The sequence below is a fragment of the Amblyomma mixtum genome, chromosome 3, assembly GCF_055824585.1.
Source record: "Amblyomma mixtum isolate Tamu chromosome 3, ASM5582458v1, whole genome shotgun sequence".
NCBI classification, from domain to species: Eukaryota; Metazoa; Arthropoda; class Arachnida; order Ixodida; family Ixodidae; genus Amblyomma; species Amblyomma mixtum.
In genome coordinates, this window is record NC_143014.1 from 313,470,101 (window position 1) to 313,485,339 (window position 15,239).

At 48.9% G+C, this 15,239-nt stretch overlaps 1 protein-coding gene across 2 annotated transcripts in view; it reads left to right on the forward strand.

Moving 5' to 3' along the window:
* The window catches only part of LOC149355655 (cubilin-like), a 198,026-nt gene that overhangs the window by 29,852 nt on the left and 152,935 nt on the right, over positions 1–15,239 (forward strand). For both annotated transcript variants that reach the window (XM_089583969.1, XM_089583970.1), the window contains exons 3-4: positions 1,407–1,605; positions 13,477–13,731. In XM_089583969.1, coding sequence (XP_089440095.1) covers positions 1,407–1,605; positions 13,477–13,731 — 454 coding nt within the window. The remainder of the gene's footprint in view (positions 1–1,406; positions 1,606–13,476; positions 13,732–15,239) is intronic.

The following is a 15,239-nucleotide window of genomic DNA, read 5'->3' on the forward strand; positions in this document are numbered from 1 at the left end:
AGTATGCTCTTGCAAGGCGGACTCATTTCATACCAGGTCAGAGTTACGTTCGTTTTACTTAAACTTTTTCGGAAATTATTCATCTTCATTGTAATCACTTGTATTATTTGCACCCTTTTTGCCGGCAGTCAGATTTAGTTTTAATTTTTAGATACATTGCGAAGCTTCGTTAAAATATCTGAAGTATCCTCAAGGCGTTGGCAGGGTGCTGTGCGAAATGGGTTAGGAAGGAACAAAAATGAATTCTGTTCACAGGCGAGTGAAGCTGCAATAATACAGAAGCTCATATTTCCAACGATAAGGCTACAGAATTAAGACACGAATTCGTGGCACCAAAATTTATATCTAGATCTACAAATCAGCTATACCTAGCAACGGTGACAAGTAAATTTTATGAACATAACTAAAGGCACGAATGTCGGGTTCAGTTGCCCTGACTCGGTGTTTAAGAAAGATGCCGTTACGGTGTTGCAGAATAACCAAGATTTCCGCTGCTGCAAACCACAGTGTTTGTATTTATTGCTGGTGCGAAGGTTGACCAGTAGCAGATTATATTAAAGAAAGAAGAAAATTCCCAGACTTGTAGTCTTTCAGTAAAACGGCGAGTTGAGCGAGTTGCTACATCTTGAGAAAAACAGCGCAGGAACAGGGACAAGAGAAAAGAAGACGACGGGACAGGCGCCTGTTGTAGTCCTTGCCCAGCACAATGAATTCCTTGAATTACAAAAAAAAAAACTAGCGCCACACCATGCACACCACAAGAAAAGAACGAGGACGAGACACAAGCGCTTGAGTCTCGTCCTCGTTCTTTTCTTGTGGTGTGCATGGTGTGGCGCTAGTTTTTCTCTAATTCAACTATGCACCAACTAGCCCCAAAAAAGGTGTTAATACAAAGAACTCCGAGAGTTTTAGGGCACCCTGTTCCTGCCACCCGCCAGCACCCGCTATTTCCAGGCTCACTTGGACCCACACAACCATGGCGAGGGCTTCCTGGTGACCGTGCGCTCTACGGCCGCATGCCCCACTGTTGTCCAGAATTACCTGCTTAGCGTTCACGCTGGACAACAGGTGTAATGGAGAGTTTATTTCTGCGCCACCTCAAAAGGATGAAACCGAATCTATTTATGTTAGAGCAAGTTCTAAATAGAGGTACACTGCAAATTACACACTTCGCACTCTAGGAGATCTCTGTATATTTTTGACAACCGCTTCGATTTTACATCGAGTGGCATCATTGTGACGCCAAACGCACTCCGTTAGAGAAGGGGACATAATAATGAATAAACTGCCGCTGAATATCGTGTTACAGAGTGACAACCATCATGTGAGTTTTTTTTTGTTTTGCGCGTACGTTCAGAAGTGTTTTGCTAGAATCGAAGAGATGAACATGCCCTTTCGGCTTGCAGGCCGCCCAGAGTGGCACCGAACCAGCTACGAGCCCGTCTTCGTCGACCGCGTCACCGGAAGAAGGGCCCACGACAACGCCCATGTCGACCAGGAGGGCGACGCTCCAAGTGAGCCTCGGAGACACGAGCCCGCCTGGCCTTCTGCTGCCCTTCCCGCTGCCGCCGCCCAACCGGACAGAGCCGTGGATCAAGAACCAAGGTGGGACTCCGGAAAATGTACTGCGCTGTGATGGATAATTGGCGATCTGCCCCCGCGTCAGCGAAGCCTGTTGCTTTGCTGATGCTGCAAAGCCTGCGCGCCAGATTCTCTTGAGGACGAATTTCTCCTCCCAGGTGCTCATTGCGGTACACGTTGGGATGCTAGAGGGCGTGTTTCAATCATCTGGCCCATTTCAGAATACATTACCAAATAATTGTTGTTCTTGTCTACTGAGCGTAAATCACTCGTTTTATGCTCCCCTGCGTATGCCAAGGCCTGCCGGGGAACAACAGAATCCTCCCATTGGCCGCTAACAAACCTTGCACAGTCTTCAGCAGCCTCCTATACCAGCCGCTCCAGCGCAGTGATATAGTCACAGACAAGACGTCTCGCTGCTCCGCGGGATGCAGTGCCGCCACTGAGCTCGCTTCATAGCGGTGGATGGGGAGAATTCTGGGAGAACGTTTCGGCCATGGTGGTTCATTGAGATTAACTGATGAAGTCTCAAAGCACTGGAGATGCTTGAAACGTCTCAACTGGAGTGTTGCAGAGGGTTACAGAAACCGAAATATTTGCTGTCTCCCCGTTAGGAAGAATATACGTGTAGAAAACTTGATGCCTTGATGAACTATGCCGGTAGCCGAGCGTTACAGCTCAATATGTGTGCTCCTGACGCGGGCATTTCTTGGGATTTTTCCGAGCTGCGCTTGTGGCTTCGTTCTAGCCTTCAGGACTCTCTAATTAAACCTCTGACGTTTCTAAAGCAGTTCAAACGTTCAATAGTGGACTCTTCATTCCAAATCTGTGCTTAATTATTCAATTGTAAGCAGAGGATTAGGTTACAAAATATCGATAGTAGTAACCTAATCAGGGAAAGCTCTCAATGCGATAGCACCCTCTTCGAAGGGCGCAGCCTTAGCCAGTCTCCAATGAAACTGGGACACGAGTCGGAACGTCGTTTCCCAAGGGGAGCGGTCCGTTGCTTATTTCTCTGAGCGCGTGAGTGGGACGCGATGAACGCCGCTCGCCGCACGCTGGCTGAAGAAAGCGTCCGGAGAGGTGGGCGCTTAGCGGTGTGGCACGCAGGTTGCAACCGGTGAAAGCGGGTCCCTCACGGCGACATACAGTGTTTCCCCGTCGGGCAGCATTCAACGGCGTCACAGTGATGACCGCCGTACCGTGACTCCATCGTCGCGCTTGGCGTCCTTCCGTTTCTCCTTTGTCGCCGTGCGTGCCGGCATCTCCGGACGCCCTCTGTGGCGCGGCCTTGCTCCCTTGGCCGGCGAGGTTGCGCCCGCGTCTCTCTTTGGCTGCAGACGCTCTCTTGTCAAACCCATTGAAGGCGGCTTCCGATTAAGAAGATACGTAAGCTTCACTGGCCAACACAAGACTGCTTTTGTTATAGGACGATGATATCACCAGTTGACAGACGTGATGACCTCGTTAAAGCGCGCGCTGCGCCCCCTTAGGATGGCCTCGTGCCTGGAAGGCCTCGCCCAGAAAGCGCATGCTGCCGCGATGGAAGGCCTCATGCTGGCTATGCTAAAAGGGGGCGTACAGTCAATTTACCATTTATGTGTGGCAATTACCTGCTGATTGTAAAGCTGTGCTAATGAACGCAGGTGCCCAAGCAATCGTTAGCGGCTATACCCTGAATATTGAAGTAGTTCACTAGCAAACATTTATGTATACCGGTCGACAAAGTGCACCAACAGCATTTTAAAATAATGCCATTCAATAGTGTTCAATATTGAGAAAAAAACACAGAATACAATGGAAGCCAGTGGATAAAAAAAAGAGGGGGGGGGGGGAGAGGGGGATACATCGCACGGAAGTCTTGTTCAGCTAAAAACCTTGCAGCCTTCCCCTTTTCTCTGTGAAATGAACGAGACTCTTGTACGGGAGCCGAAATCCTTTCCCTCTAATTCTGTCACTCGCCTCTGTTTTTCAATTTGTGTCAAGATTCACCCTGACCCGACAAGTTTTCGTTCAGTACACAACCTCGTTACTCATTAATGTTAGGACAATTTTAATGATTGCTCAGTTATGTTTAGCGTACATGCAAATTCGGCTGTCCATAATGATCCCCAAAGCCCTTGAAGTAGTAGTGGACTATTATTTCAAAATTACACAAAGAAAGGAAAATAGTTACCCGCCGCGGCAGCTACTTAATATCTTACGCACCCGCGTTCCGGCCGTGAAAATAGAGGGGCAGAGAGAGGATAGCAAGGAGAAGTAGAGAGGGGGCGATAGCGAGAAAGTGTAGGGGAGAGCTTTATGCACAGTATACAATATTTACAAAATATAAAAATTAACGCGGCGGCCTATTGCTGCAGTGCCGCGTGTCTGCCACAACGTTGTCATTGCTAACGCATGCAGCCCGCGTCTCTCTCTCACCACCCCACGCACCTGAAAGCGCGATTCAGGCACGCACTGACCTAGGGAGCCAGTTATGCGCAGTTCCTTTCCTTAAAATCATCGAAGTCTAAAACGTTGTCAACGCCAACGCTAATGAACACAATGAACGCCGACGGCCTATGGCTTGAATGCCGTGTCTCTGCCACAACGTTATCTCTGACAGCGCATGCAGCGCACATTTGTCACTACCGCCACGTAGCTTAACGCACGACTGAGGTGTCCACTGTCCCAATGGGCCAGTTATGCACTTTTCCTTTGTTTACGAAGCTTCCGCTCCATCGGTTTCGTAACTTAAAACGCGACTAAGGCGTCCACTGTCCCAGGGGATCAATTATGTTCTTTTCCTATGTTTTCGAAGCTCAAGGTAATTTGAAGGTGAAACTTGGGTCCGCCGCGAAACTGGCCTTACCTGGCGTAGTGAAGCTTTCTCTTCAATAGATGAAAAACTTTGCGCCGCTTAGACACGAATGTCTAGGCACCGCCCGAATTGTAACCGCGCGCGAGCGACCACTGCACATACTCACAACATAGAAACATTGTATATATACAAAGCCGCGCGCACGTAATGTCCTGTCGCTAATAAATCACGTGCGCGGCGCACTCCACACGCGGCCGGGGTGGGGCGCCCGGCCGTATTCCGCGTCTTCCCCGCTGACTTTTACAGCTTAGCTGTTAGTAGATAACTGCTGCTGAATCCAATGGAACCAATCGCGTGACCAGCGCTTGCCACGTGACAATGCGCCGTGACGCCACTTCGTGCATACAGCCGTCTGAGTGCGCTCCCCGCTCGCAGATCATATGACTAATCGACACTTGTAATTGCTTGAACTACGAGCGCCTGTATTGAGGTTAGCCACGTTGATGACAGAAGGGGAGGTCAGAACGGGCTAACGGAGGGGTCGCAATGACCGCCAGGAGGACGCCACGCAGTGCGCCCCAAATGCACAAATCGCTATCGGCTGGCCAACAGCTTTATGCAGAAAGCGTAATCGTAGTCATTTTTTCACGCCATACTCTTACTTGAATGATGTTGAGCAGTGCTAGTTCGAGACGAATAAAAATTTTACTTCAAACCATAATCGGTAGATTCGAATGACAAGAGATCTATGCACAATGACATGCAAAAAGCCTCTCCATCCTGTCTATTTTTGAGATAGTTCTGAGGGCAAAACTAACTCGTATTAAACTAGCAGCCTCTGTTTAATACCTTTGGTTTTGCCCTAACTGCTAAGCTGGGCGGATGCTCGTAGAGTCTCCCCATATTTGCGCTCATATTTTCTGAGGAGACGAAAGTGAAGCCTCGGACAAAAGGGAGAGGAATTGAACTGCCGCGCAGGGAACGCACGTCCTCCCTCCCACAGTGCGCAGATATTCGGCATCGTAAGAGGGCGACGCGCACGCGAGGTCTGACCGACAAGCACGCGGGCAAATTTAGCATCGTCAAAACTAATGGCTCGTTCGTACCTCGTTTGGCCGTTTCCTGGAGGGACACACTGAACAGCCCTTTTCCTGGCCTCCACTATGACCAGTCAGACACCACTGATCGAGAGGGTATGCATTTTCAGTGTGACATTCAAAACTGCTGAGCTTTCAGAGCTATTCGCTTTTATAAGGTTCTGTTTTCGCCATCAACATTCGATTCCAGGAACTTTTATAATGATCCATTAAACATTGAGAGGCGATTCGATCGATTATTTAAACAGGGGCAAAATTTCGGTACCGCCTGTTAATGAACGTTAAAAACAATGTTTAAAATGGCGCCTCTTGCGGAGAGTTAATTGCTATTAAGCCTGACTTTCTGAAATGGCTCATGGCCCGAACTGAAAATCGGCAGAGGACTAGAGGGCAGTCATGGTCGCTGTACCACCTGCCATTTCCAAACTGTGAATTCAAGTCGTCTGCAAGCTTTTAGTAGGCGAGCGAAAAAAAATCGCGCTGTGGACGCATGGTATTTGGTAGGTGTTTTCGGCAATGCACCAGATTTCCTGAATAAGACTGCGTCAGTAGACAAGAATGAGGTATGAAACTGTAATCCAGGTATGAGAGTACATGGTATCCATTGGCAGCTAAGGAGGTCAGAGGAACCACAACAAATTTTAAACAACGCGAAGACCATGCTCACAATATATTCTGATAACGCAATGTTGTTTGCTTTGACCACTCCTCTAAAACCCAGACTGTAAACTAACAGCGCCAGGTGCCATTCTTCGATACCTCTCCGGGGTACGGAAGAAGGAAGAGGAATTATCTTGCTTTTGTGGCCCGAGCAGCACGCAGACCTAAAAGAATGGTACCGGAGTCATGAAAGTCTGTAGACCACCCGTGCATCCCGCCTCGTGTGGGCCTCTTTGAAGGAGCGTGACGTCGTCCCGGCCTGCCCAACCACCGTACAGTGAAATTCATCCAAGTATGCTTTCTGGATATTCCACAAGATAAAGCACCACATGAGTGCCAAAAAGTTGAGGACACTGAAAAGAGAAAGAACAAAGGGACACGGAAGGTGAAGGCTGTATACGGAAGGAGTCAGGAGGTGATGGAAATACAGGGTGTTTGAGCTCCCAACTGGAATAATTTGAAAAAGACTCGGCCGTCAACAGCCTAGTTTGTCAAACGTTCATACAATAAAACAGGCAGGATTCTTTCCGACCAGATTTTTTAGAAGGCAGTGACTGATAAAAAAAAAATTGGTAGAGCCAAGCTTAGCAGCTCAGCGCATTACTCAGCGAAAGCTGTTTTAGAACCCAAATTAGCTAAGCTTGGCTGAGTGAGGTTTTCTGCCTGCAGTAACTAAAAGTGTCGCTTGTTGCTTGCTGTAATAAATACAAGCAATACACAGTTGTTGAGGCCATAGCATTTCTTTTTATTGCTTCTCGCAACGCAGAACTATGTCTTGGCGGTCCATAAAGTGAATACGAATGCACTCCGTCTCACACACAACCGTGCAGGTCTAAACTTCTAGGTAAATATGTGCGTTTCTCGCAGTCGTGGGCTTCGTAGCATCAGAAGCTAGCTTCACTTCTCAATCACGCATTTATTCGATGAAGCGTCTACAAGTGGCATCTATGTTAATGCCGCCCACAGCAGTAGCGGGTGGTCCAGGCACGGCTGCAAATAGGCCCCGATGAAGCTTACAACTCTGTTCATGGGTGCCGTTGGCGAAACGTAAGCACCAGTGACCGCCATGCTGTCCGGCAAGCGCACAACACACAATTCTTCGACGGTTTTCTCTGTGTCACCCACCAACTCCATCACAGTGAATAAAAGGAAGACGAAGACGTGCGAGAGAGGGCGGGCGGCATAGAAGAAAGCCAAGTCATTAGCGGCGCACGTTTTTAATGCGAGACCCTTAGTACCCACATGCTGTAAAAAGTTGTCCGCCGTCGGCGTAGCGACCGCTTGATGCCCCGCAGTCGGAGCGGCCGGAGCACGCAAACTGAATGTCGCTGCTGGCACATAGGCCACGGGACCTTCTGATATCGCAACTTAACCACCGTGACTGGTGGCGACCTGCCCACCGGATTGTAAGCCAACTACGTGCCATGGCAGGTTGCAGTTGAATGAATGCTTGATTGCGAGAGATTGCGCGGGACTGCGTCTCAAAAGCCCCACCGGTGGCTGTGCTTGAAACAGCCACCTACCGGGCCAGTGGCGCATAGCTCAACCGCTGCACCACTGCTCCAGGAGTGTTTCGAGGACTCCCAGCGATCTACGATTGTAGAGAGTGGCTGATTCCTGAAATATAGGCATTAACTGAATAACTCTATCGCGTCATGCTCTTAAGGCAGAGCTTACGTATCACCTCAAAGATTATTTTTATTTGCTTCTGCTAGTCACGCTGTATGAGGAATTACGCGGAAATAACTCCGTGAAACTCTCTGTGATAAGCTGCCCCCTGTGTGATGGTTTCGCCCTTAAGGCAGGACTTCAGGCAGTGGCATTACTGGAATCTTCTCCTCTATAACCGGATGTCGCATTCAGGATGGTATGAAGTAATCAGGGTAATTGCATGAACTCGGCTGCGAAAATTTCTGAAGTGAAGGTAATGGGATGTCATCAATGTTAGCTTTATGAAATCGTCCCTGAGGGCTTTGAGACTCATCTGAATGATTTCCAAAGGAGCAGTGCACTGGGCAACCAGAGCTCGATGCTCTGGTGCAGTCAACCTGCCATTGCCAGTGCAACGCCTTCACTGTCGTCCAAATTATTTAATTTCGTCGCTCTGCACCGAGCCGACGGGAGAGAGAGTGGCAACGAGTGCATGCTGAGTGAGTCGTCATCAGCAGACTCATTAACAAAGGAAGGACAAGCAACGGGGCTTATTAAATTTGGTCGGATACCTGCCGAATAGACATTGTTCAAAGTTGTCTGGATTTGTAGTCTACTCTCGCCTAAGTAATCAATCATAATAAAAAAGTTTGATACCACTGTGTATGTCTAAGCACATTCAAGTGGCAGGGTTTCGGTAGCCTTCGCGGATTTATAAATATTGGTGCGCCTTAGCTTGGGCGCCGTGATGGAAAAAATGCATGCACGTATGTAAGCCTGCATTGCGCGTTCTTTGCACTTGGAATGTTGCATCGTATTTTCAAATATTTAGGACGCCACCAAAAACAGAGCACCTGCCTAGATACTTACTTTTTTGGCAATGTTTACCTGACGCTATTCGCGCTTTGCATCATTTTTAACTGGAAATTTACACCTTACTAAATGAGCTATGCCTCAGTAATGCCGCAGCACATGGTAGGTATGCAGTGTGCAGCTCCTGCGCTCACCTCGTCGCCCTGGTAGTGACGACCGTCTGTTTAGCTTCTTAGCATATCTGTGTGGAACACTTTTGTCACTTTTTGTCAGGAACACTTCAGCCCAATAGGTTCAATCGGTTATTTGTCTCTCTCTTGATCACGACGCTGTCCCCCGTTTACGCGCAACTCATCAAGCGGTGCGCCAGTTGAAAGGGTAGAATACCACGCGCCGGCCTTCTGAATGGTGGACGCTCGCGTAGTGGACCCTTTCGTGCGGTGGATGTTCGGCCAGCTTAGTTAAAAGTTGTGCACTTATAATCTTTGATAGACGGGCGGCTTTCTTTTTGTCGATCATGCCCGGCGGATCAAGGCGCTGAATGAAAAGTTTTACCACCGCACTGTAGAAAATAACCGCCGCCTTTGTTACCGAAACAGTGTCTGATGCAATATCGGAGTACATCCCTCTGTGCAAGACTAGTTGCGACTTTTGAAAACTCAGAAGTGGTGAAAAATTCGGGGGGCACTTTGACTCTCTAGAGTGCTGCAAGGCGAAAGCGTTTCCTGGCGCACTGTTTTTTAAAAAATTTTTCCCCATGTTTTATATTTTTATTCCAGTTCCTTTTCTTATTTTTATTGCGGTTTCTTTTCTTATCTTTATTTTTTATGTATTTTAATTTATTTATGAAACCCATTCATTCACTAGATGCGCCTTTATTCATGGTCAAACCCTGAGCCTTCGTGGCGGAGTGGTAGCTTCTCCATTTCAAATGCCAAAGGCTCTGGTTCCATTCCCAGCCTCGACAGAGTTTTTTTTAAGTAGTGACGCCGAAACGCGGACACATTTGCTAACATTCCTTGGTCACGACATTATGAGGCATTAAAGGCTTTAGCCTTAAAAAGGAACAGTTCGTGACTACCGCGCGTGCTCTTCGCCTGCTGAGTCACCTGCAGCACTGGACACAATGGTGTCTCGCTTAAGGTCATGTTGTTACGCTGACGAGTACCGAAAAGTGGCTTAAAGGAGCTCCAGGTGGAAGAATCATTGCAAAATGAAGAAGTAGCGCAGAAAGACAGACGCAAGCACGGACCCCCGGCAAGGTGAAAACGACCCTACTTTAGGGCTTCGATGGGCGTTCGAGAAACTCGTGCGTTTGAAATTATTCTACAGCCATTCGCTACGCCATGTCTCAGAACCTACGCGCATCTTTCAAGCGCAAATACCCCTCATTTGCATTTGTTTACTTGACGAGCTGACGTATGCGACACTTTCTTGATGGCGAAAAGTTCTGAAGGAGTGTAAGACTGGTCACGGCACTAACACAGTGTCTGCCTTGGTCCGCAACAGAGGTGTGCAGGACCTGCACCGAATGTCACGAACTCCACTTGGTCGCTAAATGAAGGCGAGCTGAGCTGGGAGGCGAGGTTATTAGCAGGAAACTTTCTCCCGCATAAGAGTGCCCGCAGTGTTTTCTATCCTCTCGCTCACACAAAGCGTCAAATATATCGCGGTTAATAAATACGCAGTGTCGCAATGTGAGTGTGTTTTGCGAACCTGGAATTGCGGGATAACAATGTCTTTCAGCGTTATGGAAAAAGCAAGAAAACGCCGTTTATTTTCAGCGGCTCATGAATCCAACGAAAGCAAGAAAAGGTTTTCCTTTATTCGGCGATTAGAGCTAATGGCTCATAGTGTTCTGTCGCAAGGATATATTGTCAAAATGCTTCCGTCCGTTACTGCTTCCTGCCTTCTCTTGTGGTTCTGGCAGCCTTTTTTGCTCTGCCATAAAAGACGGGAGTGAAGAAGTGCTCGAAATACATATTCATTCACGAAACAAGCGCGTGCTCTTTCAGGATGTCGCAGTCGTGAGCTAGGAATTTGTTTTCCTCTTAATACGGTATTTACCATGCGGAGCCGCAGTTTCTCTCGAAGGATTCTGGGGATCTCCATCGCGTGCTCGTGTCTACTTTCCGTAGGGCGAGTCGGTGACGCCAACGCCGCCTCTCCGGGCAGCGAATCTTCCGAACCCCGCGCCGCCTCCCGTCACCGAGCAAGGCGCCACAATATGCGTGCCGAATTGAGCCTCTTGTCCCTATCGCCGACCGCTTATTGTCACCGTCTAATTGTGGCCTTGTGCGGGCCGAAGGGCTTCCGGGCTCTGGACGCTTCCGGTGCAGGCCGGCTCCTTTTGTGGTTCCGAATCCCCGACAGTACCAGGAAGAACTTCCGGTGCGGTAAGACAAAGGGTGAATCTCGAATGAGCTTGGCGGCGTCTTCTTTGAGCCCGCTGAAGGGCCAGCCATGAATGCGCGGACAAGGCATGCGCGGCCTTTCACTGGTGCTCGTGGGGCCTCCATTTGCCTGCGCGGGCTGAAAACCCCCGTGCAGAGCTTCCAGCGCGCGAAACTGCTTGGACTGATCGCACTGTGACAGGGAGAAGTTCAGCGGGGATCAAATGCGACAAGTGCCATTGTAATTCATATCGATTCCTATATTTGTACGTATGAAACGGTCCTTCGCTATATTATGCGTTTTTCAAAGCCAGGCAAGCATTTGTAGTCTTCCGGAAGCACTTTGAAGGCTTTGAAGTGTTCAGCAGCGCGGAGAAGTGTCAGAGATGCTTAGTAGAAACCGGGAGGGAGAAAATGTTGGGGCAGCGTTTTAACAGCACAGAACAATGCAACAAAAGAGAAAAAGAACCACCCCTTCTTTCGTCGCCATAAAAACGTTCTGAAGGGCTGCTTGATAGGAACGTGCCTTTCAAAATCTGGACTATAGAATTTTGATGGGCTAAAATAGACTTTACTGCTTTCCTATCGATATCTACGTTTGTCTATTCATTTTCTGTACACAGTCGATAGGCAAAAGTTTAGTAAAGCTGCATGGACATAAATTCATAGATTGTCTATGGACTGTCTATAGGATTTAATTGCATACGACTTGTATATCGGATATGTTTATGAAAGTCTACAGATAGGCGAAAGTGTATGTGTGGAAATACAAAAATTGTAAGGGTGCTCTCTGTAAGGAATGAACTCGAATCCCAGCAAGTTTATAAACAATAGTCATCCGAAAGTTAAGCTGGGTGCGCGCGTTAAAGAGACACTGAGGCCAACTCCATCCGATGTATGTTCTTGATAAAGCTCGGTTATTTGGCTCCTCATCGCTTTGTTGATGTTTGTTCCGAGGCAGGACACGTATTTATTGCCGAAGAAGTTGAATTTAAAAATGAAACGTTACTTTTCCCTGCCGCTGGATTCAAACTTGTAACGACCAGACGAAGTAGGACTCCGTGATCATCGTTTGGAAGGGAAAGGCGATGCAGCCTAGCCTCAGAGATCCGGTGTGCTGGCGCCTGTGTTCGCTTGTTAAAATGCCGGTGGTAGCGATGCCCGTGTTTAGTTCTGTGCAACGTCGTACCTTCTATAAGCTCGGTTTTTCAGTTAAAGTAGCTTCTTTGCCATTGGCACGCGGTACTATGTACATACAGGTCAACTTCAGCCTGCCCTTGGTGTCCCTTTAACCGTTTCCGTCAAGGTAGTGCAATGGGCTCTTGTAGCCAGTGCACTTGCAGGACGCCCCTGAGAGCCGTAAGCGTGCGAGGAGCATCGGCTTTTGGCACTCACAAACGGAAAAAGGAAGTGCCTTGACAAGCGCAAGTGAGGAATGCGGCGGCTGCTGATACTCCCACCAGTTTAATTCCTGAGCCCGTACTGAAAGTGTAGGCTCGCAAGCGGTTCATTTAGGAGCAGTGTTGACACAGATAGGAGTCGACTAGCGGAGGCACTTGTCAGCATCGAGGTCTTCATGGCGACGACGGACGAATTAGGGATTCGGAACGCAATTACCAGGGATCAGAATCTTCAAGAGGAGGCGTGAAGTCGAGGAGAAACTTCAAAAACTTGTGGCCTAGCCAGATGCTGAACCTTAGCAAGACCAGCGAAATGGGAGAACGCCAGCAAATGAGCTAGTGCATAAAATTCAGCGCAGGCCCGGCGACAGCGTTAGACGAAGCGCGTCACATTTGTTGTTCTTCGAGCGACTATTTCAACCTGCTTAACTATTTCTTTTTTTTTTTTTGGGGGGGGGGGAGGGGGCACGCGTACAACGCGTCAGACTGTGGGCACTTAGCCACAGGCGCCCTTGGTTTCTTTGATAATACAGAAGGACTAATATAACCACAATGTAGGCTGTCAAAACCGCTGTCCGGACAAGAGCTATCGGTACTAATCTTCCTGGAACAGCCCAGGGAATATCATCTTCAGTGAGCTTCTGGAATTCGCGTCATGTTCGTGTCCTAACAAAAATTTCTTGTTTCTTTTTCGTTGGGTGGACAATATCACAGGTATTTCACTTATTGTTTTTGTCAAGTTGCAAGAGCTAAGGCTTGGGCTATCCTCATGCACCGCTTTCGCCAAAAGCAATCAAGTTACACGGTGTGCTTCTTACTGGCGTAGCTAAATTTCTGTATCTCTATAAAGCAAGATGAACCATTACGCTGACCTGTCAAGCCCTTTTAATCTTGGGAAAGTTATAAAGGATCCACTGCATGAGTTGGGTGAAAACCCTGGTTACTTTAGGCAAAGGCAGTACCACGTCCGGTAAGTGCCTTTTCGTTAACACAAACAAGCAAGAATTATGAAGCGCCCCTGTACCTTGCTGATGCCCCAACATGTCGCGCTGTTTTCTCAGAGGGCGTTCGTTGTCTTGCAGCGGACAGCCGTTTGGTGCACCAGGGAGTGTGCGACTACTGTCTCTTCGACGGGGAGGGCAACTTCACCAGCTACGGCTACCCCCTGGACTACCCCGCGCTGCTCGAGTGCACGTACCGCGTGAAGCGGGTGGGCGACGCCTGCTCGCTGCGGGTGCACTTCCACGACTTCGACCTCGAGGAGTCGCCCGCCTGCCGCAACGACTACCTGGCTGTCGGTGACCGGAGGTTCTGCGGCCGGCGCCGGGGACACACGGGTACGCTCGTAATTAGGGCCAGTCGCTTTCTCGCATTTCCTCGATTATGAAGGTATCCGAAGACCTAGTTCAGATGCTTCTGAAGGTATTCCGGTACCTTCGAAGCATCTTCCCTGTCTTTTCGTCCAGTGCCCGTTTTCGCGTTGAATTCCGAATCGCTTTTGCCCTTTTTCAAGGACCACAACCCCGGAACAAGCCATAGTTTCAGCATAACCTTGAAGACCTCTATTATGCGTTGCCTTAAAACGAGTTGTCGTTGGCCGTCAGAGCCAGATTAGTAGCTAAGCGTTTAGTTTGTATCCACTTGTTCATAGAATTATTATCGTTTTGCATGCAGTCGACGCACAGGGTGCTTTATCGAAGCCCGCCAATCAGTTTTAAATAGTAGGTTTTTTAGCGCAAGAGCGTTAGTGCCCCCATGTCGGAAAAAGTTGTGCAGCGTCGGTGGCGTCGGCGTTGGCGACCATTTGAAGCTCGCGGTCAAAGTGGCCGGAGCGAACGGCAGCTCCGGTAACCTGTAGGTGGTCCACCTAGGTCACGTGACCTTGCGGTGTAGTGTGGATTTTGAACAGACTGACCACCGTGGCAGGTGCAGTTAAATTAATATTTCCCCGCGAGAGGTTGCTTGGGAAGAGGAACCTGGATCTCAGAAGCCCCACCGCTGGGAGCACCTGTCATCGCAAGGCAGTGGCGCATCGCTTAACCACTGCACCACGGCGCCATGTGTGGTATGAAGACGCCCAGCGGCCTGAGAATGTAAAGTGGAGAATGACCAATACCGCATATATGATAATTAACGCATAACCCGGTCGCGTCGTACCCTTAAGGCGGAGCTTACGTGCCCCCTCCAGTTTTTTTTATGTATAAAGATGGGTTTCGTGGCATAGTTATACCAGTGGATGGCGCACATTAGAAAACAGGTATGGTATGGCATGTGGGGTTTAAGGTCCCGAAACTGCACACGGGTTATGAAAACGACGTAATGGAGGGCGCCGGATTTCGACTACCTGGGATCTTTTAACACACACTGGTATCGCACAGCACACGGGCATTTGGCCACCTTCTAAATGCGGCCGCCGCGCTTGGGAGTCGATTCTGTGACCTTGGGCTCTGCATCCGGAAACTATAGGCAACCTGCAGCGCCCACGCGGCGATGCGATTGTTCCACTGGGCGCCTAAAAATTGCTGCTGTGGGCCGCTACAAACGTGAGACCACACTCTGAACGATTAGAGCGGTACATATGGCTGAAACATTCCATGCTCATAGTGTGCTCACGCCTAAAGCGCAGGCAGCTGACGTCACTAACACAATATGCTTGCTCCTTTCGCCAGGATGGGTGTTAGGGCGCTGTGATGGACACGGCAAACTTCATTGCAGGTTGGCTATAGCCAAAAAAATCACATCAAATCAAATAACTTTATTTGAGCATCTCCAGTGAAATTGCAATACTCGTGACGCTACAGGGTTCTAGCAAAAAGCCTGCGATGGCTTGACAAAGGACAGCACC